The 20,910-nt window shown below is 40.7% G+C and overlaps 1 protein-coding gene across 5 annotated transcripts in view; it reads left to right on the forward strand.

Moving 5' to 3' along the window:
• The window catches only part of IFT54 (intraflagellar transport 54), a 28,221-nt gene that overhangs the window by 5,341 nt on the left and 1,970 nt on the right, over positions 1 to 20,910 (forward strand). The window contains exons 6-14 of one of the 5 annotated variants that reach the window (XM_085553632.1): positions 4,468 to 4,540; positions 6,116 to 6,214; positions 8,756 to 8,846; positions 9,809 to 9,895; positions 10,430 to 10,550; positions 10,681 to 10,717; positions 11,320 to 11,396; positions 16,606 to 16,637; positions 17,482 to 17,497. In XM_085553632.1, the coding sequence (XP_085409758.1) occupies positions 4,468 to 4,540; positions 6,116 to 6,214; positions 8,756 to 8,846; positions 9,809 to 9,895; positions 10,430 to 10,550; positions 10,681 to 10,717; positions 11,320 to 11,396; positions 16,606 to 16,637; position 17,482 (618 nt within the window). In that variant the 3' untranslated portion in view covers positions 17,483 to 17,497. Of the gene's footprint in view, positions 1 to 4,467; positions 4,541 to 6,115; positions 6,215 to 8,755; positions 8,847 to 9,808; positions 9,896 to 10,429; positions 10,551 to 10,660; positions 10,718 to 11,319; positions 11,397 to 16,605; positions 16,940 to 17,481; positions 20,029 to 20,062; positions 20,287 to 20,910 lie in introns of those variants that run through there. The other 4 variants (XR_014948428.1, XM_015867710.3, XM_085553630.1 and 1 more) reach the window with 4 other exon arrangements.

Below are 20,910 nucleotides of genomic sequence, written 5' to 3' on the forward strand. Positions count from 1 at the left end.
AGTTTTTAAATTATTGGCACTTGGAGGGAGAGCTTATAAAATAGTTTTTAGCCTGAAGCAAACGTTCATGGCCAAGTTAAACTTCCTGCAAATTGGGTCTCTAATGGAAATTCTGAGCCTCGTCCCAAGCTGTCGTAGTGCTCTTGGGCACCACTGGAATATGCTGGGGCAGTAAAGTTTCATTTCCCGTCTTAAGTGCTTTTGGGAGTGATTCCAAGGCATGTTGCTTTACTACCTTAAATCTAGATAACGTGCTGTTCCTTTACTTGCTTGCGTAACGGTAGACGCTGCTTTGCTTTTAGGTGTTGAAAACATACTCTTTAGACGAGTGCATGACAAATGGTCACCTTACTAAGGCTCTGCAAGAGAGGAATGAAATGAAAACGCTCCCAATGAATCTCGTAAAGCTGGAGAGCTTGGATAGCTGTGTAAAGTGACTTAGAGAACATTCCATCATGAGATAGTCGAGAGGTGCACCTTAGTGCACTGAGGTTGATCTTACTTTCCTCCCAGTAGTTTCACAGCAGGATAATGCCTTTATTCCCAGGGATTTACCCTGACTTAAACTGCTGTAATACCATTTATGTCATGTGAAACAAATGTGTTAAAAGCAAAGGAAACAACTTTTGTATTTATGCCTACAAAGAGTATTTGATTGCATTATTTGGTAGTGTGTGCTGCATTGATATATCTTAAGCATCCATTTTTTCAGCTTTCTAAAAATACACAGCACTTGAAACAAGTTAAAACAACCCCCTTTCAAGCTGTCTGATATGCCATTGCCTAATGTGTTGCCTGCTTTCTTCTGCCCTGAGGACTGAACTCTTCTTCTTTCCTGTTTTGTTCCTCTTGGGTTCATTTACACAGCAGTGGCTTATGGTAGAGTCATAGAATGACCTAGGTTGGAAGGGACCTTAAAGACCATCCAGTTTCAAGCCCGTTGCCATGGGCAGTGTTGTCACCCACCAGCTCAGGCTGCCTAGGGCCCCATCCAAACTGGTCTTGAATGCCTTCAGGAATGGGACACGTGCAGCTCTTTGGACAACCTGCAGCAGTGCCACACCACCTCCTGAGTGAAAATTATCTTCCTAATATTTAACCTAAATTTCCCCTCTTTTAGTTTATAACCATCCCTCCTTGTCTTATCCTGATTAGACCATGTCAAAAGTTGGTCCCCCTCCTGTTTATAAGCTCCCTTTAAGGACTGGAAGGCTGCAGCGAGGTCTCCATATAAAGTTTAGTCATTAGTATTACTCCTTTGAGATCAGGAGCCTAGGAAAGAGTCTGTCATTATTCATTGACATTTTCATTCTTCTCTCTGCTAATCACCTGAGGCCAGCCTTAAAATACTATTTCAATTTTCGCACGTTGATTTCTTTTTTCTTCATGTATTTTTCTTGAACTGAAGAAACTGTATGTTGCCAGGCATGTGATAGTCATCACGTGGCTATCTATAATTCGCTGGAACTAAAAGAAAGCAAATATAAGTAGGAATTAAGAAGAAACATTTGGCCAACACATGGCAATCAGGAGACTCCTTTCTGCTTGAAGGCTGTTACGTGCCACGTTGTTTCTGCTTGGAGCAAGCCAGGTTGTGTTCTGTTCACTCAGTCCAGCTCAGGTAGAAATCTTGTTTGCAGCAGACACTCAGAAGCTCAATCTGTCATGCCACAGAATAATAATAATAAGACAACTTTGTCTTTTGACAAGAGGTGATTCGAGCTGAGCGTATGGTGCCGCTTATATGGAAGTGTCTGCAGAGCAGGTATGTCATTTACCCCTACGGCAAAACACGTTGGAAAAGTCTCTTCCATTTTACAGATGGCTGCTGAAACTTTTGGCTAAAGCTTTGTGTAATATCCTGTAACTTCTGGCCACTTCTGTAACGACCTTTATTTTTTTGCTGTACAAACCATATTGCTCTGGAATGGGTCATTTGAATCAGCCTCTAAAGTCCGTTCTAATGAACTTCTGTTGGAACTCATCTATAATGAAACAACTACTGAATGAAAAAATGACTTAACTGCCCTTGAAGCAGCAGAGAGAACTGTTCCATGGAAATCTCCTGAACATGGCTTAGATAATTTTGTTCCAGTGCTGTGAACTGGAATGCTTCTTGCTGTCAGTTATTCATAATTGACTCAGGTAATAGAAGGCCAACGTTCACATTTGTATTGTAAGAAATAGCTGTTTGTTTTTTTTCTGAGTTTGAAGGGTTTTAATTAGCAGAACCTAACAGCAATAGAACATCATCTGAGCATCTCTCAGGAAAAGGTAATTGATCCATATAATCCTGGTGTCAGTGCCACACAGTCGAATGGATCTTTCCATGTTCTAATTAGAAGCAAAGTTATCCGAAATAGACAGAGGATTGAATTAGATTAGAGGTCTTTTCCAACCTTTATGATTGCCCAGAGTTAGGAGGGCAGAAACTGCTCAAATACTGCTGTGTACATACACTCATAAAGCAAATAGCATAGCTATAATAGAGCAGAAAAATCTGACCTCCTGTGTGTGCTGCCTTCTGCTAGTATTCAGTAGCATTAGTGGCACTGTCAGTAGGTTGTAACAGTAGTTCTCTTCACAAAATCAGAGCACGTGGAGCTTGGAGATCCCTGTATGAAAGTTACTGATAGAAACTGTTTATGAGATCCTTTTGTGAATGTAGGGGTTGGTTATTGCATGGAAGGAAAGGGGGACTGGCAGTTAGGCAGGGTGTCCTTTCAGAGCACGTTCTTCTTGACCATAACATTACACACTGTTATCTTCTAATGTATTGAAATCAGCCTATTTAAAGATGAATAACAAAGCAGCCCATTGGGTGGTTTACAGCAGACTACCGTATCCTCTCCAAATAGAAATGGAATGACTCAAAACTGGGAAGCGTGTACATCCATCTAGGATCCCACTTAAATGCTTTTCTTCCTGTATGGTATGAGATGGAGTGTAAAATTACTTTTTAATGGCTTTAAATACTTTTTAATTTACTGCTTTTCAGAGTTGGAATTTGTAAGAAGGAGGACTTATTTTATCTCCCTTTGGAAAGACTCGAGTCATAAATATAGCAGGCTTTATGTTTTTGTATGCTACCATAGTGATTAGAGTTTTACTTTGCACCTGTTGCCAGCGTGCACATTTGGCACTACAAGTGTTAAGCAGCGTTTGCAGTCACTACCTGCCATAAATAAATGACTGAATCCGCTCCTCCAGAAGCCCCAGCACCAACTCTCAACTCCTTCCCCACCTGTGCTAATAATTACATCACCCAAATTGCTGCTAAATGCTGAGTGTACCAGATGCAGCCTTGCAGGTCTCTACAACGAGACTGTGAAGCTGTGGGGAGCTCAACTTTTGCCCCTGGTGTAGTGTTATCGTTGTGAAAGGCGGTAGTAATTGAGATGAACCACTTGAATATTAACTAACTAATAAGTTCAGTATTAACTGCATCTTGGCCTTCTAATTTCTTTAAAGTGTCTCAGTATCTTGTGGAATGAGTTGTGCTGCCTATGTTCTGTCCCCATCTGTACCCACAAGCTGTACTGGACCAGCAGGAGCTCTCCTTTACACCTTGCCCTTTCTCTGGAGTCATATGGACGTTTAACACAGGGCCTTTGCAGGAAGTATTGTCAGTCAGCTGTTCTTAACTTCAGGCAGTGAAAGCTATATCCAGAGAAAACAAAATAATCATGGTTGTGTGTGCTTTCCTGCCTTCATTTCCTGGCCTGTTTCTGAATTGCTTGTGGGCTTAGGACAGAGTCCTTATAACTGTCCAGATTTTTGCTTTGATTTTATCTTTTTCACTTGTCTACTGCTATTGTTACTCTTTCTGTTCCAGCTGTACCTTCAGATCACCAACTGCATCTTTGATGGCCTTTCTGATAAGACCAATGTCTCAGTTTGGCCATGTTTTAGTAAAGTCTAGTTTAGCCACAATCTTTTAGTGTCTATCTTCTGTTTTGGAAGGAAGTTCAAAACACTTCCCAGAAGATTGAAGAGAAACGCTGTGTGTGCAATGTGGCTGAGGCATGTAGGGGGCTCTAAGAATCTTAACCCTTTGGGTAGCTCACTCAGTAGCAAAGCATTCTACTCCTAGACCAGTTATGGCATCACACATGCACTGCAAGTTTTGCAAGAGCTCTGCCTTGGATGTGCTTGGTTCACCTTAGGAAGTTACCTTTATAGTTGTGAAATATGATCACATTTCAAGCTCATTAACAATTTTCACATTTGGAGTCACATATCCATTTTGCTGGATACGTGACTCCCACATATCCAGCAAAAGCATCTGCAAACTCTTCTGAGCAAAATAGCCTTTCTGTGTGTGCATCAGTTTTGTAAGTATTTTTTAACATATATTAAATGCAGACCAAAAAAAATCAACACAGGTGATTTAACTTTAATTTTGAATATACATATTTTTATGTGAATATATATAAATTTGTGCCTTTTTTTCTTTCCTTTTTAAAGGGTGAAAGTCCTGCAGGAATATCAAGGCAACCTTCAACAAAAGGATCAAGGCAATGTGCCAAACCCAGAGAAGGTAACCAGGAGGATGGTATTTGTTCTATTAGATATGCTGGAGGGTTGTTATCCTGGAACAGAATAAAGTCCTAAATATCCTTGCTTATTATTTTGAGTGCTTGTTTTTTACCCTTTATGAATCTTTTACAATTTATGAATCCAGTGGGCTGTTCTTTTGTATAGATTTGGTACATGGAGAGTAGCACTGAATTCAGTTTGGTCACATTCTTTATGCAAAATTGCAGGTGTAAATTCAACCTTCTCAGTTGAGTTTTCTCTCTGAATGGACTTTATGATTGGACTGTTTGTCCATTAGTTTCACAGAAACTGTTTCTTTGCTCCATAATCTGGCAAAATTAGACACGAATGACTTGAAAAAACTTTGAGAGACTTAATTTTGCTCTCATTTCTGTGACATGTGCTAGGTAGATCTCAAGTATAACTCAAATTATTAAATATTGCACATTACTGTACAGAATGGAACGTGTAAAGGTTCTTTAAATACTTTAAGCAGATCAATATTCAGCAAAGTGTTTAAGTAAGATTTAAGACGTGTTGTTTAAGATAGTTTTAGTAAGATTAAAGACATTTATGAAGCAAGATATGCTTTCCTGTAGGTATTAATTATACAAATGTGAACTCTGAAATATTTAACTTCATCACTTACTAATGTTTGGGAAGTGTGTACTTCCTAAATTTATCTTCTCAATTTCTTTTCATCCTTTCTTAAGGGTCTGAAGTCCTTGAGTATTGGATTTCTTTAGAAATCCTGGGATTATAAACAAAAATATGACATTTGTCATAAAAAAGAAGGGGGACAAAAAGCCATGTCAAGCTGACCGATTAATGCTCAGTGCAATAAGGAATTTCGCTGGGTGTTTGTTTGATAAGCAGTATATTAAACCATACACATCAAAAAGATGGTGGGTGACTACCAAAACCTTTTAAAATGATTTACATGACTTGAGACACTTGCAGTAGTCCAGGTGTAACCTGGAGAGCAGGCTAAGAGGAGTCGTTCACCAAAACCCCTTTGATTAGGAGGTTTTGGAACAACTGTGTGGGTTTGTAGGTCTTTGTCTTCCAACAGTGTCTGTCATTACAGCTATGGTCAACCGTATGTGGTCAAGTCAGTCAGTGCCTACCTGTGTGACCTGCTGTAGGGATCCTGCTTTAGCAGAGGGATTGGACTTAATGATTTCTAGAGGCCCCTTCCAACCTTGCTAACACTGTTAGTTGGGTTTATATCTGCTAAGTCTTTTCCTGAGCATTCCAAACAGCAATATTGTCTGTTTAAGCAATTACTTACTTCTTATTTCTTAACTATTATTTTACTAGCTATTAGGCTTATAAATAATATCTCTAACTCACTTCTGAATTGAAGAAATTGCCTTTGTTTGCAGTAACGTAAGGAGTTCAATCAATAATCTTTTAGAATGTATTTGTGAACTTTAAATGTTATTTATTTGCACTCGAGATGGTTTATGAATCTAAGGCAGCTCTTAAAGATAAATTAAGTGTAACAAGTATTTAGCATGGATTTTTTTTTTTTTAATTTCTAATTGTATCATTTAATTATAAACTTTTGTTCTAGGAACAGTAGAAATGAAGAGTGAGGCAGATGGGACTTCAGAGGACAATGCTGCTAAACTGCAGGAGAAAGTGGAACCAGAAGTAGTAGTAAAACAGAAAGGTAGGTGGAATAAGAGCTTGTCTGCCTTGGAAAGGCTAACTTGAGCACTGCGAAGTCAGCCTTGAATCCATGCAGTTGGTTAAAGGTAAGGATAAAAGAAAGGAACTCTTTCGTAAAGGAGGACAGAAGAATACAAGTTTTCAGTGGCCAGTGCTTATGCTGTGCCATGGTAAATGCTCCTGAATCCCTTGGTGACTTGTTCTGTGTAACAACCTGTTTCCTTTTTGTGCGGATGTTTGGAAGTGTCAATTAGTGTTTGTGTTTTGGAGGAACTTTGAGGCAAATTCCATCTCTGCCTTCTTATTTCTTCACTAAAAACCAAACAAAACCCCCAAAAGTTGTGTATGGCTCCCTAAACATGTATTGCTACTGAGATATTTGTATCCAGATACAGCATACATGGCATAAGAGGAGCAAATGTAAGAGGAAGAGCTGAGAGTAAAGCAAAAAGTCTGTGGTTTTATTCTCCTCACATCCAGACACACAAACAAGTTAGGGCAGTTGATACCACTGTCTTAGTTTCAGCTGGGACAGTTTCCTTCAAGAGTGCCTGATATGGTGCTGTGTTTTTGTTCTAGGAGAAAAACAGTGTCAGTAACACAGTGATGTTTGTAGATAAGCATGTAGAGAGCCAAGGTCATTTGTATCAAAAGGCCCATGGAGCTGTGAGGGAACATAATTAGGACAGCTGATTTAAACTGGCCAGAGGGATATTCCAGACAACATGACATTGTGCAGAATGAGTTTGAAGGGATGGGAGTTCATCTGGCCCTCTTACCCTGCATGTGGGCTTGCTGAGGGTTGTGAGCAATTGCTTGTGCATCATTTGTGGTATACATTCATATATATGTGTGTGTATATATATATATATACACTCACAGTAACTATTATCCTTTTCCTTTTCTCTGTCTTAATAGTTTTATCTCAACCCACGAGTTGTACTTTAGGGGAATGAGACTGTGTGGTGCTGGGCTACCTGCCAGGTTATATTACAACAGTCCATCTGGTGACCAATGTGGGGCTTGAAGGGCTGAGGTAACAGCAGATCTGACCAGACCATGTTAACACATAGTGTTGGGGTAGTTTGGTAATTGCTGGTCATGATGTTGATTTATCCCTATTTGTGGAGCCCCTTGGGAGTCTTCTCATGGAACTGCATTGCTTCTTTCCCTAGAGATCAAGAGCTAGTTACAGTAGCTCTTGAGTACTTTGAATATCCCTGGGATGTTCAAACAAACATGCTGCTAATGCCATGTCTTGAATGTATTTCAGGTTATGTTTAAGACTGAACAATTGAAATAATTGTATATCACTCATAGATCTGCTCCGAGGTGGGATAGTTGAGTGGCACCAATGGCAATACCATACCAATCAGGACACCTTGTATCATAGAATAGTTGCAGTGAGATATCAAAGGCTGCTTCCCAGTCCACCTGAGGCCTTTAGGGCCTTATAGCTGTGTTAATCCAAGGAAATATAGACATGTAGCCAATACATTTGTGTAACTTTACACAACTGGGAGAAATTCCACTCTGATGCCTTTAGCACTCAAGTGTGGATTGCTGGAAACAGTCACTTGTGTTTGTCCCTGCTCTCCTGGCATTGGCAGTAGATCTCAGCAAGAAGCTGCTGGTAGTTCTTGGTTCTTGGTTGTATTTTTCATGTCTCATTTGGTCAGACTATTTTTAAGGAATTCATCTCTGAAAAACCAATTTGTTTACTATTTCCAGATGTATTTGCTAGTGACTTTGTAGTGAAGGAACCAGGGATAGCTAAATCTTCTACTAGAAATTAAACAGTGCTTTTTAATAAATAAAGCACTTCTGCAGTTTAGTGAGGGTTTTTCTTAGACTTATGCTATATGCTAAAGATTAAGAAAGAAAAAGGACTGTAGCAAAATGCAATTTGGTTGTGTTTGCGTGCTCTTAGTAGACCTTATTCAGGTCGTTGTTAGTAAAAAGAATACCAAAAAGCAATCTGTGCAAGTGCTTTGTAATTCAGGTTAAGTGCTTTCCGAAGGGGAGAGAAACCTAAGGACATAAAATGGTCATAAACTATTACTACTTTTTTCTTTTTTTTTTTAACTTGAAGCAGATCCTATGGGGAACTTCTTGTCACAGGTAGTTATTGCAACAACCACTCTAAAACGTACCATTTCCATTTTCTTAATGCCTGCACATGACATTTTTTTTTCCTCCCATTACTTGTATTTGTGGGTTCAGCTCATGTTAAAAGCGATCCACAAAACCTTTCCTACAGCAGCAGATAACTGGGGCAGTGGTGAATGGTGAGGGTGAAATTCTCCTTTCTATCTTGTAAAGCAACATGTGTGGTAGACATCAAGATGCAGTGAGAGCAAGAAATCAGCTGAGACCTTGGATATATAAAGCTTGTAGAGTTGCACTTAGTTTGTCATATGATTAATTTCATTAACACATTAAAGTATAATGTTGATAAGGCTTGAAATACTGTTGTAAAGAATTAGATTTGCATTTTCTACGTGGCAGGTAAGCCACTATTACATTTTTTTCTATTGAATAGAAGATGAAGCAGAGAACCTTGATCCTGAAAAACCTGCTGTATCTGAAAACGATGAAGCACCCAATGATCTTCCACCTCAGGCTATCCAAAGGTTGGTTCCTGTTCTTTATTCTGTCTGAGTGAAGCACCAGTGGTGTCTGGAGGTCACATGGTTGTAGTGGAAATGCTGAAGCAGTGATTGAGCACCTGGTGGGAAGGCAGGGCCAGCCCAAGGGAGCTCAGGAGCATGCAGTGTGTCTGAGTGATTGGAAGGGCTGGAGCCAGGATCCACCCCTTCCCAGACCTCATTTAAGGGTTGGCAGTGGAGATGAGGGTGTTTTTTGCTGGAGTTCCCTGTGTGTTTGAAGCCATTCAAAGGCAAGCAGCTCTTTTCCTTCATTTTTGATTCTGTGGTTGCTGTGCTTGGGCTTGTTCTCATTTGCTGCAGCCAGAGACTTTGTCACCCTGCTATTATCCTAGTACTTTCCATCCCATTATAACATTAGAACCGTCAATTGGAAAATAGCAAGGGAATGTGAAGCAGTTTGTGCTTGTGGCGTGCAATAATGAATATTATCCCATGTACGGTTCATTTTATTTGTTTTCATTTCCTTCTACGAAGGAAACTTCATGCCTTGGATGTGCATTCTTAATCCAAAAAGTGCCTTGATGTAATCTTATTATATTAAGAGTGATCTGTGAAGAGTCTGAGTCTGTTGCATCACTTCAGAAGTATGGTGTTAGGGATAAGATGAACTTGACTTTCAAATCCCAGTTTACTTTTTCTTTGCCCAGAAATAAGCTACTGTAATTGTATTACTTATGGAAATATACTTTTTCCTTTTGCTGTTATTGCTAGTTAACTGTGCAGTATCCAGATTATTTTTAGTGAGACAAACTAAGAGGTGGTTTTACCCAAAATGATACTATTCTTGTTGAAGGTCACACTTGTTAGGTTTTCTCAGACTCCTACTAGGTCAGAAGGTATTGCCATATAGGATTCTACTCTGGGGATGTTTCCATTGGTTTTATGCTTCCTTTTACAGTGTAGGTGAAAAGTCTTTTTTCTTGCAGACGTATTCCTCGTCCTGGCAGTGCAAGGCCAGCACCACCCCGAGTAGTGAAACGCCAAGAAAGCACGGAGGCTTTGCTTCCAGAAAGGTAAGAAGTGTGGGTGATGCAGAAAAGATGCTGTTGGCTTTTACGCCACAGTATTCTAAGATGTTGTGTTCACCCTGTGCCAGTGAATAGCATCAGGATGAGTCACCCTACTGATTCAGGCAGGAAAACTCAAGCCTTTCTGCAAATCCAGTGTATTATTTAGAAGTTACAGTTAGTGGCCACATAAGGAAGTTCAATGATAGATACAATTTGATTAATTTTTTTGTCACTGGGAACTTTCAAACAGGTAAGCCTGGAATATTAATCTTAACTATCAATATAAGAGATCTGTAAGGCATGTAGTGTATCTCATGCTCAAAAAAAGGCTGAAACAGCCCCTTGAATTTATGGCCAAAATGTCTTGCAGGTGATGTCAAATAAGTGTCAAGCACTAAAGCAGTGTATTCAGGAGTAATGGCAGTGAAGGAATTTGGTGTGCTGCTTTATTTTATGGAAGGAGGTGAGGGGATAGATCTGAATGGGATTGGGCCTAAAAACTTAATAGGTTTTCATGTTCGTTTCATCTCTTATCAGGAACGGTAGTGCTAAGGCAGTCTCAAATGTGATCATAGACCAGCAGGCTTCTGATGATGATGATGACCAGTTTGTGGTGGAGGCAGCCTTGCCCGTGCCTGAAATGCCAGAGCTGGAAATGGTTTGTTAACGTTATAAATTATAGAACCTTTTCTCAGCCTTTGTGCTTCTAGCTGGATGTGTTGTTGAATAGTTTTATATTGTAGTAATACCAAGTTTTTCCAACTAAAGCTCTCTCCCTGCATGTATAGGAGCCAGAAGTGGATCTGGTGGAGGATGAGAAGCATGGTATGTTTGCTTTTGTCTGTATTTGTATGCATATACATAAGAGTAAAGCCACAAGTTTAAACCAAGTACTAAGCTCTTGCAATGGGGAATACAGCAGCAAAATACCTTTTGATGGAGCAGAACCTTGCAACTTTGCAAGAACATGGCAAATATTTCTCAAATGAAGTCTTGTATAGCCGAGCAGTGGGATTTACAGCAGATGTCAAACATGTATCTTCTGTATGTCTCTTTGAGATAAGTGAAGGGGTTGGCTGGTCAAGGCAAGTTAGAGAAAAGCTTCTAGGAAAATTGATTGTCTGGTTCATGGCAATGGTTATGCTTACTTGTGACCTCTGATATCTGATTCAGGGCCTTCAGTCCATTGTGGCCACAGTGGATGTGATTTAGGGAGGCTTATTTCTCTGTACCAATAAATTATTAGCAGATTGCTATCTGTGTATACACATGTGCATGTGTATGCAGATAAGACAGTGGAAAAATAAATTTAAAGTATCTTGTATCTCAGTAATTGAAATACAATAGAATACTGTTCATGTTGGGTTTGATGTTATTGTCTTGAATGTTTAGAATCATGTTCTGAGAAATATCCTCATTTTCTCCAGGTGGACTTGTGAAAAGAATCCTGGAAACAAAAAAGGATTATGAAGCATCACAAAAATCATCTAAGACGACAGAAAAAGTAAGATGGAAATAGCCTGCAAGAAATTGTGGTTATTATATATTGTAACGTGGTTTCATACAGCATTTAGTAGTCCTTTTTAGCCTGCTTGATCTCAGCCTTGCCATAGATGCAATAAGGCACACACTGCATTTATGCAGCTACGTAATTAATTATTGTTTCAATCTTAATTGTCCTCTGGTCCTATCAACCGATCATAAGTCATTATAATTACCTATAAAACATAGGGATCTCTGGTGCAGTTAACCATGTACAGTAAGTATTACCATATCACCAGGTGCTACGTTAGTAAAATCTAGCAGACCTGGGCTTTCTAGACTGAAACAAGGAAGTGATTTTATTTCTCCAGCCAGAAACTGGGATAGGGAAATAAGAGGGAGGGAGGTCTAGAGCTGTTCTAGGAGCGATCACAAACCAAAACCAAGATGTTGAAGCACCCTGATATTCATGTATTCCTTCCATAACGTGGCAGCTCTTGCTCTTTTAGCCTTACACAGCTCGTGTTGCAAGGAGGCACAAAAGGTGGAGCATTTTGGATTGACTTTTTTTGAACCTTTGGCAAGGTTTTGAATAAGAAACGTAGCATTTTGGAGAGGCAAGTGCTCTTAAATCTTCAGTTCTACTTGCACCTCTCTTCTTACCTTTATTCAGTGTTAGTGATAGATGTGGTGTTGTATGCTGCTCTTCTATTAGGTGCTGCAACTCAGACCTGAAGAACACTAAGCTTTTAACAAAACTCTTTCAAACACCTCTCTGAAATCAGGAGAAACTTTTGAAGCCTTGGCCACTTATTGGCCTTCTGTTACTTAAATGAATATAGTTCTTGGCAGTGAGTAACAACATTGTGATAGGTTATGAGTAAAGTGTACAGCTGGAAGAAACAAGTCCCCAAGGGACTAAAACTCATGATAGACAGTAGACTGTTTTAAATATAAAAGAAAGATTTTATCTAGCGTTTGTATGCTTTCATAATCACTTCTGGCAATCTGCAGCAAAAATGACACAACTTGTTAGGATTGTGATTTTTGGGAGGGTAAAATCAACAAATCTCTTAAATAGAGGCACTCCCAAATGCTGTAGTGGCAGTGAATTGTGCTGTCATGTAGACCAGCCTTTTCGTTCCTTCCCCAGCACATGGAGAAAGTGAAGGAGGTAGAATCAGACCCATGGGGAAGCATCTTCCTATCTCAGGCTTGGGGTTGTATGAGATCCAGACCTGCTTGACCAACCAAAATTCCTCGTGTGTTGCATGGGCTGAGATTAAAGAAGAAAAATAATTCTTAAAATGGGAAAGATTTCATTTTCTGCTCATAACCCATTTTGAGTAGTTACAGTTTTGTTCAACTTGCTGAATTATGAACTATTTATTATAAACGTGCACCTCATACTGCTTGCACACTGATCATTTAAATGCTCTTGGCTATTTTTGATGAGTGTCTGAAGTGAATGTCTTTGTAGAGCAGTTTGGGGAAAGGGAGGGTTTAGAGATAATATTGCAGTAGCTCTAAAGTTTGTGTGTGTTGAGCTGGTATTTGTGAGAACACGAGATGAAGCTGTTCCTAGTTTTATAGCTAGGTGGTGCTGTTCAATTATCAATCTCCAGACTAAGTTTTAGGATGGCAGTAGCAGTTGAATTCAGTCTTTTTTTCCTGCCAGTACATAATGGGAATGCAGGCAATATTGTGCTGTATCGTGTCCTGTCAACTGAGCACTGGGCATAGAAATGAACAGTAGGGAACATTTACAAAACATCATGGGTTCCATGTTCTGGAAGCTTCCTCTGGGACTTGTACTCAATTTTCCCTTTCTTTTTTCTTTTTTCTTTTTTCTCCCCTGAATACATGTAGCTCACTAAATAAAACAATTCCCTTTTAACCCCTTAGATTTTGTTTTAAATGCATGTCAGCCCCTGTGTCCCTGTGCAATCATCGTTTAGTCCCACTGCCTATTTTCAGTCTCTAAAACACACTCATTCTGTCCCTGTTTGCCTTTTGTTGCTTCTTTTGAAGCACTGATCTGTGTTAGCAGTGCTGATAATAGACAACTAATTCTGGAAAAACAAACCTGCTGATTTCCATCACGTGAGAAACTGCAGGCAGCAGTAAGCTCCTGGAATATCATCTGTTCTCATATCCAAGCAGCTGGCTGCTGCTGCTGCATTTAGTCTCCTTGCTGCTACTGCTTTTCAAATTAAATCATAGAATGGCCTGGATTGAAAAGGGCCATAATGGTCACTGAGTTTCAACCCCTCTGCTACATGCAGGGTTGCCAGCCAGCAGACCAGGCTGCCCAGAGCCACATCCAGCCTGGCCTTGAATGCCTGCAGGGATGGGGCATCCACAGCCTCCTTGGGCAACCTGTGCCAGTGCGTCACCACCCTCTAGGTGAAAAACTTCCTCCTAATATCCAACCTAAACCTCCCCTGTCTCGGTTTCAAACCATTCCTGCTTGTCCTATTGCTGTCTACCCTCCTTAGTTGAAGAAGTTGTTGCGGTCCAGAGAGGAGAAGTGCAGTTTTCCTGACAGCAGAGGAAAAGTTGATGGAAAAGATGATTAAATGTTGGTGACTGGGACTTGAAAGACGTAGCCCAGAAAATATGAGCTGGAGGGACTGCTGAATTCTGAGAGTTTATTTTAGAGGACAGAGAGAAAGTAACAGTGAAAAATACCTTTCTTGTGTGGTGTTGACTCTTGGAATCTTTCAGGACCTAGCATGGCCTCCATGCTCCTGAGCTCACAGAACACAGTGACAGGTAGAACTCACACGAGGCCTTAGACCAGCAGTTTGGGAAAGAATAGTTACTGGTCTGTGGGATCTCTGTGGGGAGAGGCAGTAACAGTAATTAAAAAGAAGAGTTTGGAATGATTTATTCCTGTCAAGTGCTCTCTGCTTGCAAGTGTAACTATGTCCTGTTCCGGCAATGGGGCTGAGTGCTGGCCAGTGTGTTGTGTTGAAACAGCTGTGGGTTTTGTGCCAGGTCTGGCTGTGCAGTCTGCTGGGAGCAGCATCAGTCTGAGACCTGACCATTTCTCCCCAGACTCCCAGCTCTTTCATTTAATTGGTTTTCCATCAAACTCTCCAGAAGAAATATCTTCTACATCAGCGTGCAACAGTATTCCAAAATGCGTTTTGCAATGTGGAGTAAAATGTGATGACTGTGTTTTGGATAATTACAAGTCCAGTGAAAATTGGAAAGAATAATTCTTTGGGAAATTGTACCTGAGGTTGATCTCTGTGTCTGTCAGTAAGGATGTTTGTCTGCCCTGGTCTTATTAAACTATTCAATGCATGTAAAATAAGTAAAATGCTCTCTCAGATCTATTAGCTACTCATTAAAGCCCTGTCTTTCTTCCAAAAGATGAAGAGAGAAGCTGTAATCTGAGCACTGGATCTTTTGGCTGATGCTTTACGCTGATGCTTTTTTATCTAATGCAGCAATTAACTGATCAGTGGCTCTACCTGAATTACTGTGGATTAATCAATTAGAAATTAGCAGAAGCTGGTGAAGTAGTACTTAATGGAAACGTAGCACTTGTGGGCTCTTGGGGGTGTTCCATACCTTTACTCCTAACTGCTGATTGCAGAAGAGTATTTGTTTGTGTTAAAAACATGTGCCTGAAACCTTCACTGTGCTTTTTAAGCTTTAATAGAGAAAAAGCCAAGAAAATCAAGAACGACAGGGACTTTCATCATGTAGGTTTTGCATGTGCAGAAACTTAAAATAATATACACAGTTTTCAGGTCAAACAAAAAGGTCAGTCTGGAAATACACAAGGTTTCTGCTGCCTTGATTAGCTACATTCAGCCTAACAAATTCCTAAAAAGACTTCCTAAATGTATTTGTTTAGAATCTAATCCTCTTATGTTAAACAGAGAAAGAAACAGATGGTACGTTTTGTATTCCACTTCATTTATTTGATGTGTGGAAAGTGTAGGCAGGTTATTAAATAGTTGAAGCAAGTGGGATCACAGAATTTGCATCTTTCCCAAATATAGTTCATAGGCTTCGGAGAAGAAACAGATTTGAGGTTCATGCTAGTAACAAGTGATATTAAAACAGCTTAGCACCTGGATAATATTAACTTCAATTACAAGTGCTGTAAATCAAGTAGGTACTTGTAAGCTTAGAGCAAATACAATCAATGCTGATTCTGTTTGTTCAGGTCATTGATTTTGTACATTAATCCACCAGCTGCGCAGCACTGCATCCACATCCAATCAGTGCAAGCAGTAATGTGATGTGTTAACCATTTGTATTCATATCTCCCATCTCATCAGTGATTGGAAGGGGCTCACAGTTTCTCAACATCCCACCAGTTTACATGTTATAAGAAGTGCTGACAGCAGGATTTAGTATGAATTACCTGCACAAAGGCTTTTGTCTTTGTCTATCAGCTCTGGCTGCGGTGATGTGTTCTTATCACAGTGGTTACAGTATAAAGGTGCAGGGAGGAATGTTCAGTTCCTCAAAGAACTGTACCATGGTGGTCAGGTGTTGTATGAGCTTTATCTGAGTAATTAATGCTTGAGTTTCCCTGCTTATTGCCAGGAAGAAAAAGGGGAATTGAAAAGTGCTCCTTGAGTAGTTGTCTTACAAGCAGTGAAGGTAGGAATGGAACTTCTGTCACTCTTGTGATGTTCTTGGTATAATGGCTGCTGTGCTGCGGCCTTTGCATGCTACACAAATGCTCCCTCCTCTGGGTATAGAATAAATAAGTGACAGCAGATGGATATGTTAAACAAAGTGTATGTAGAAGTGCAGTGAGGCAGCTGTGCTTTCCATCCCAGGAAAGGATACTGTGCTAGCGGCTGTTGCAGGAGAGCTACAGGTGATGTGCATACATTTCAAGAGGGTTATCAGTGGATCTGGCCAAGACCTTGTGCTGGGGCATAGACTGGTGTGAAAGCAGTTGGCTAACACAAGAAACATGTGTTACAATTAATTTGGAATGGAAAAGGGGCTGCTGTTTACACAGAGAAAACCGCGGACCCACAGTTCTGACAGTGTGAGCAGAGAGGGAGGGCAGGGCAGGACCGGCACCCAGTGTGCCATTTCACATGAGTTGGTTTGTGTGTGGTCAGACACATAGGATTCTGCTCAGCATGGTGAATAGCAAGCTGGCTTCTCTGCAGCAAGGCAGCTCAAGGAGCTGAGGTGGGACATTTACATACATCTGAAAATTCCATCCTATGTTTTTTGTCTCCTAGTGTCTTCCAGCTCTGAAGCAGGTCAGACTCTGGTAAGTCTAATGGTACAGAACATGGTGTCTCTGTTGCCTTGGCCTGCTGCTGAACTCAGTACCTGGCATAAGCAGAAAAAGCATCCCGTCCATTTGAAATGATTTAACATTTACTGTTCATTTACTGTTTTCCCCTCTGTTACTGTGGAGGACTTTCTTACAGTGATCCCTAGTGGATAGTTACCATATACTTAAAATGCAGGCTCTGTAAAAAGCAGGAAAAGAAAACACCCTTTATGATCAAAAAATATTTTGTACAGTAAAAAAAAAAAAAAAAAGTTGTTATTTTTGCATTGAATGTATCAAAATTACTTGTCCAAAATGAAGTTTCTGGGACGTCCTTGCTGTAGAAAGAGGTAGAAGGAAATAGTATAGCTCAATAAAACTATGATTACTCGGGTCTTTTTCCATAATGGGACATAATACAATAGTTAAAAGGGGCTGTAGAAACTATTAACTGCTTGATGGATGCTTGTTGTAATTTGTTTCTTATTTAAAAACTGTTAATTTAGAAAATGGAAACAAAAGGGGAAGCTCTATAAAAGCAATCAAATGCTGTTCCTAGAAGTGAACTTTTCAAGCAGGGTGTGTGTGTGGGATTGGGGGGGGGGGGGGGGGGAAGTCCCACCACCTCTTTAACTCTGTGGATACCGGGCATTTCCCATACCCTCAGCAGCAGGGATGCTGGAAGCAAATGTCTTGTGAATGATTGGCTTTATGTTGGTAGTAATTGCTTTAACGAGGATGAATTCAACACAGGGAAAACTTTGGTGGTTTCTGGAGCCCTGTTGATAATTTCCCCTTCATCCATTAAGGAGAATAATTCTGCTTTTTAATTTCTTAGATGCCTGCGTTTGAGTCCACGTCGTGTTCCGTTTGGGTTGAGGTAATGGGAAAGGCAGGCTGTTTCCCAGGAATCCAAAATAAACATTTATCTTGGTGCCTTACGAAAAAACATGAAGGAAAGGAAGCGTGTTGGGCCTACAGAAGTGATACAGTCTTTTACACGGGGGTAATTTATTAATTCTTGGGCTTTTGTGAAAGGGGTGAGTTCATGGAGGTGTATGACCTAATTAAATAGGCTGGAACAATTCTGATTCTGGCATTTTTCTTATGGCTGAATATATCCTGTTACGTGTTTGTGCAGAATGAGCAAAGGTGGCATTCAGGACTCCAACCACCCACGTTGCTCGTTGTAATAAACCATCTGCCATAATTCTTAGTAATTTCAGGGTGACCTGCGCAGATTTTAACCCATAACTGTAACTATTCAACAGGACAGCTCTGGGTTTGGCTTTTTTCCCCCTTAACTGCCTTTAGTAAGTGATAGCTGGTGAAGCTTGAGCACTTCAGCTTTCCTTAGGCTGCATCAAGTAGAGGTCGGTATGAAAAGAAAGAAAGGATTGATCCTTATCTTTCTCTCCTCAAGCTAATGGTGGTGTGTGGGGTGAGTTGCTGTGCCCTCGGGTGTTGGGGAGGTTGTTGGGACCTTGGAGTTCTAAGTGCTCCTCCTTGAATGAAGGATGTACCAAAATAGTATTGTGTGTTCCTACATCTCTGGTATCGTGTGGTTTTGTGTTTCAGAGCTGCACGGTTTTCTAACCATCCCGTTGATGTACATTCTAAAGTCTGAATAGTGTTTAATAGACTTGTAGTGCTTGTGTATTTCGATACTTGAAGCTACTTAGGAATATGAGAAGGAAAGTGGGAAGGGTTTGTCGTGGATGACAAGGCAGCACAACTTCTACCTGGGAAGCTCCTGAATATCATACAGCCCTGCTGCTGAGCTGAAGGTGATTTCTGTAGTATGGGCTTGGATTGTTCCAGGTCCCATTTTCTTTATAGATAACCTCCTGGTTTGATGTGGAAGATAAGGTCCTGTGGATTAAAGCCTTCTCTGTGGCTTTGGGGAAGCAGGTGTAGCAAGAGCTTGTCTGGAAAAAAATGAGTTACAGTAGAGAGCATGCAATGTATAACTGTGCTGATCCATTCATATACTGTCACAAGGTAAAGAGGAAACAAAATATTTCCAGGAAAGAAAGTCTTACCAGTGTGCACTGAGCCCAAGGAAACGTGCCCTGTGATCTGTGCTTTCAGGGACAAGGCATGAAAGGAGTCTGACAAAGCCAGTTGGGGTGATGCTGTTGGCACTGTGCTTAGTGGTTTGCTGAGGAAGAGATTGAGAGTATCCCCTCAGCCCTGGGTAGCTGTGCTCTGAACCTGGGTGCTCACCATCTCGCAGCATGAAATGAGTCAATAATCAGTGCTTTCATCTCTGTGCTGTAAAGGACAGCAAGCATGGGGATGGCTCTGGGAAGTATCAGAACAACGAGTTTTATGTAGTACGGCATAATGAAACACCTGCTGCTGTGAGAGAGGCACGGCTCGAGTGAGAAGGAATTAAGATGAGTGTTATTTTTAATAGCTTAGCCAGCACTCACAAATTGACATAGGAAGCAAAGGCCATGAGTTCACCAGCAGTTGTCACTTCAGGCCAGGTCCTTATTAAACAACTTCAACATTATAAAATCCCAGTAAACTCAGAAGCCCTGCAGTTTCCAGTGCCGCGTGTGTGGTAAAACACAAGCATCAGACACAAGTAAATCTCAGCCTTCAAGTCTTTAGAAGTATTTTTCTAGAATAATATATATCTGAGTTCATCAGTAAGCAGAGGGCTGCTGAAATGTGTTTGGCAGTAATCCCTGCTGCCTCCAAACACAGCTGAACAAACAGCCCACGGCTCACACAGGAAGGCAGGCCAGTTGGGTAGGAGGGCAGTAAGGGCCAGTGTGGTAGGCATGGTGTCCTAGCAAGACACAAGCATACTGTCACCTCTGTGCTCATAGACCTGCTAGGAACTGTGCTTAGAAGCTGGTTGATCCTGTGGTTGGGGTGGTAAAGAAAGACCTTTCTAGTTTTCTGGCACACATTAGATGACTGAAATGACTTTAAGTAAACTTAATGCAAAGCTTCTTGTGTCTTAAAGCCACTTACCTTTCAATATATAAAAATTTGATATACACACTGAAGTGAAACGTGGCCGAAGGAGGAGGAGGTCTGCCACCAGTGCTCCCTTCACACCCACTGCTCTGGGTAAGATTGTCAAGATGATGAGGTCATTTATGGAATCAAATACTAAGTTTAACATTAAGTGCTCCTGGTCTGAAAAGCAATTGAATATTGCCAATGTTATTGCAGTTTAATAGCAGTTCTCCTTAGCAGTGGTGGCTTGGATGTGATACTCATTCTGCTCATCTGATTCTAAACTATTGCTTCATTTCTTCCCCTTCCCTTTCAAACTGTGAACACTGTGTAAAGATTTCTCCTCGTAGCCAGCAGTGTCTAAAACATTCTTCATTTGACACCTTGTGTGCAACATTTTTCCTCATTTTGATGCTTTTCTCTTTATCCATCCTTTCTGTCAGGAGAAGCCTTTTATATCGGAAGCAGCTAGAAAGAAAGAGAGAGACTTGGCAGCCAAAGAAGTGGAGAAGTTTCAGGACTCTATTCAGACTCTGAGCCGCAGTACCTTTACGCTTGGCAGGAACATGGACTACGTTCAAGAAGACATGGATGCCATGAAGAACGAGTTGCAGATGTGGAGGCATGAGAACAGACAGCATGCAGAAGCTCTGCAGAAAGAGCAGAGGTGAGCGTGGTCGGGGAAAGTCTGGTTTATCTCTCTAGACAGATCTGTTTACAGGAGAGGAGAGAGTTTTATCCGCTTCAAAATGCAAGTTTGTCATCAGTCTCCATTGTGGTTTGGGGAATTTTATTTGCAGTTAGAATTGTGTTATTTTGAAGCATTAAAATCTTTCCAGCTAACGTCACCTGAGGTACATGGCAGCAGCTGTGTGAATGCTAAGGTGAAATGAGAAGGTGTAGTGTTTTGCTTTGTTTTCTTATCACAAATACATCTGGAGCAATGGAGGAGCAGGTTAGTAGGCCTGGTGGGTTCTGAATCCTTAAATCACAAACTGCTTTCTGTATGCTGCTGAAATCTGCGTGTTCTGCAGCAGTGTCAGTAAGTTGTTGTCTGTGCATGGTTTGAAATCAACAGCAGAAAGCCAGGAGAGCAAAGGTAACACATCCAAGGAGGTCATGCCTAGGAAGGGGTGCTTCAGCTTTACTTTCCTCAGTAGTATATCTTTTTATTCTCCTTGCAAACAGAACTACCGTCCCAATTCCATGTAATCTGATCTTAAAAATGATCTCAGATACTGAAGATTGATTTCGTCATCATGGATTCCAATGTAGATAACTGCTGTTGAAC

The sequence above is a fragment of the Coturnix japonica genome, chromosome 7 (genome assembly GCF_054131305.1).
Source record: "Coturnix japonica strain WE chromosome 7, WE-NBRP24, whole genome shotgun sequence".
NCBI lineage: Eukaryota > Metazoa > Chordata > Aves > Galliformes > Phasianidae > Coturnix > Coturnix japonica.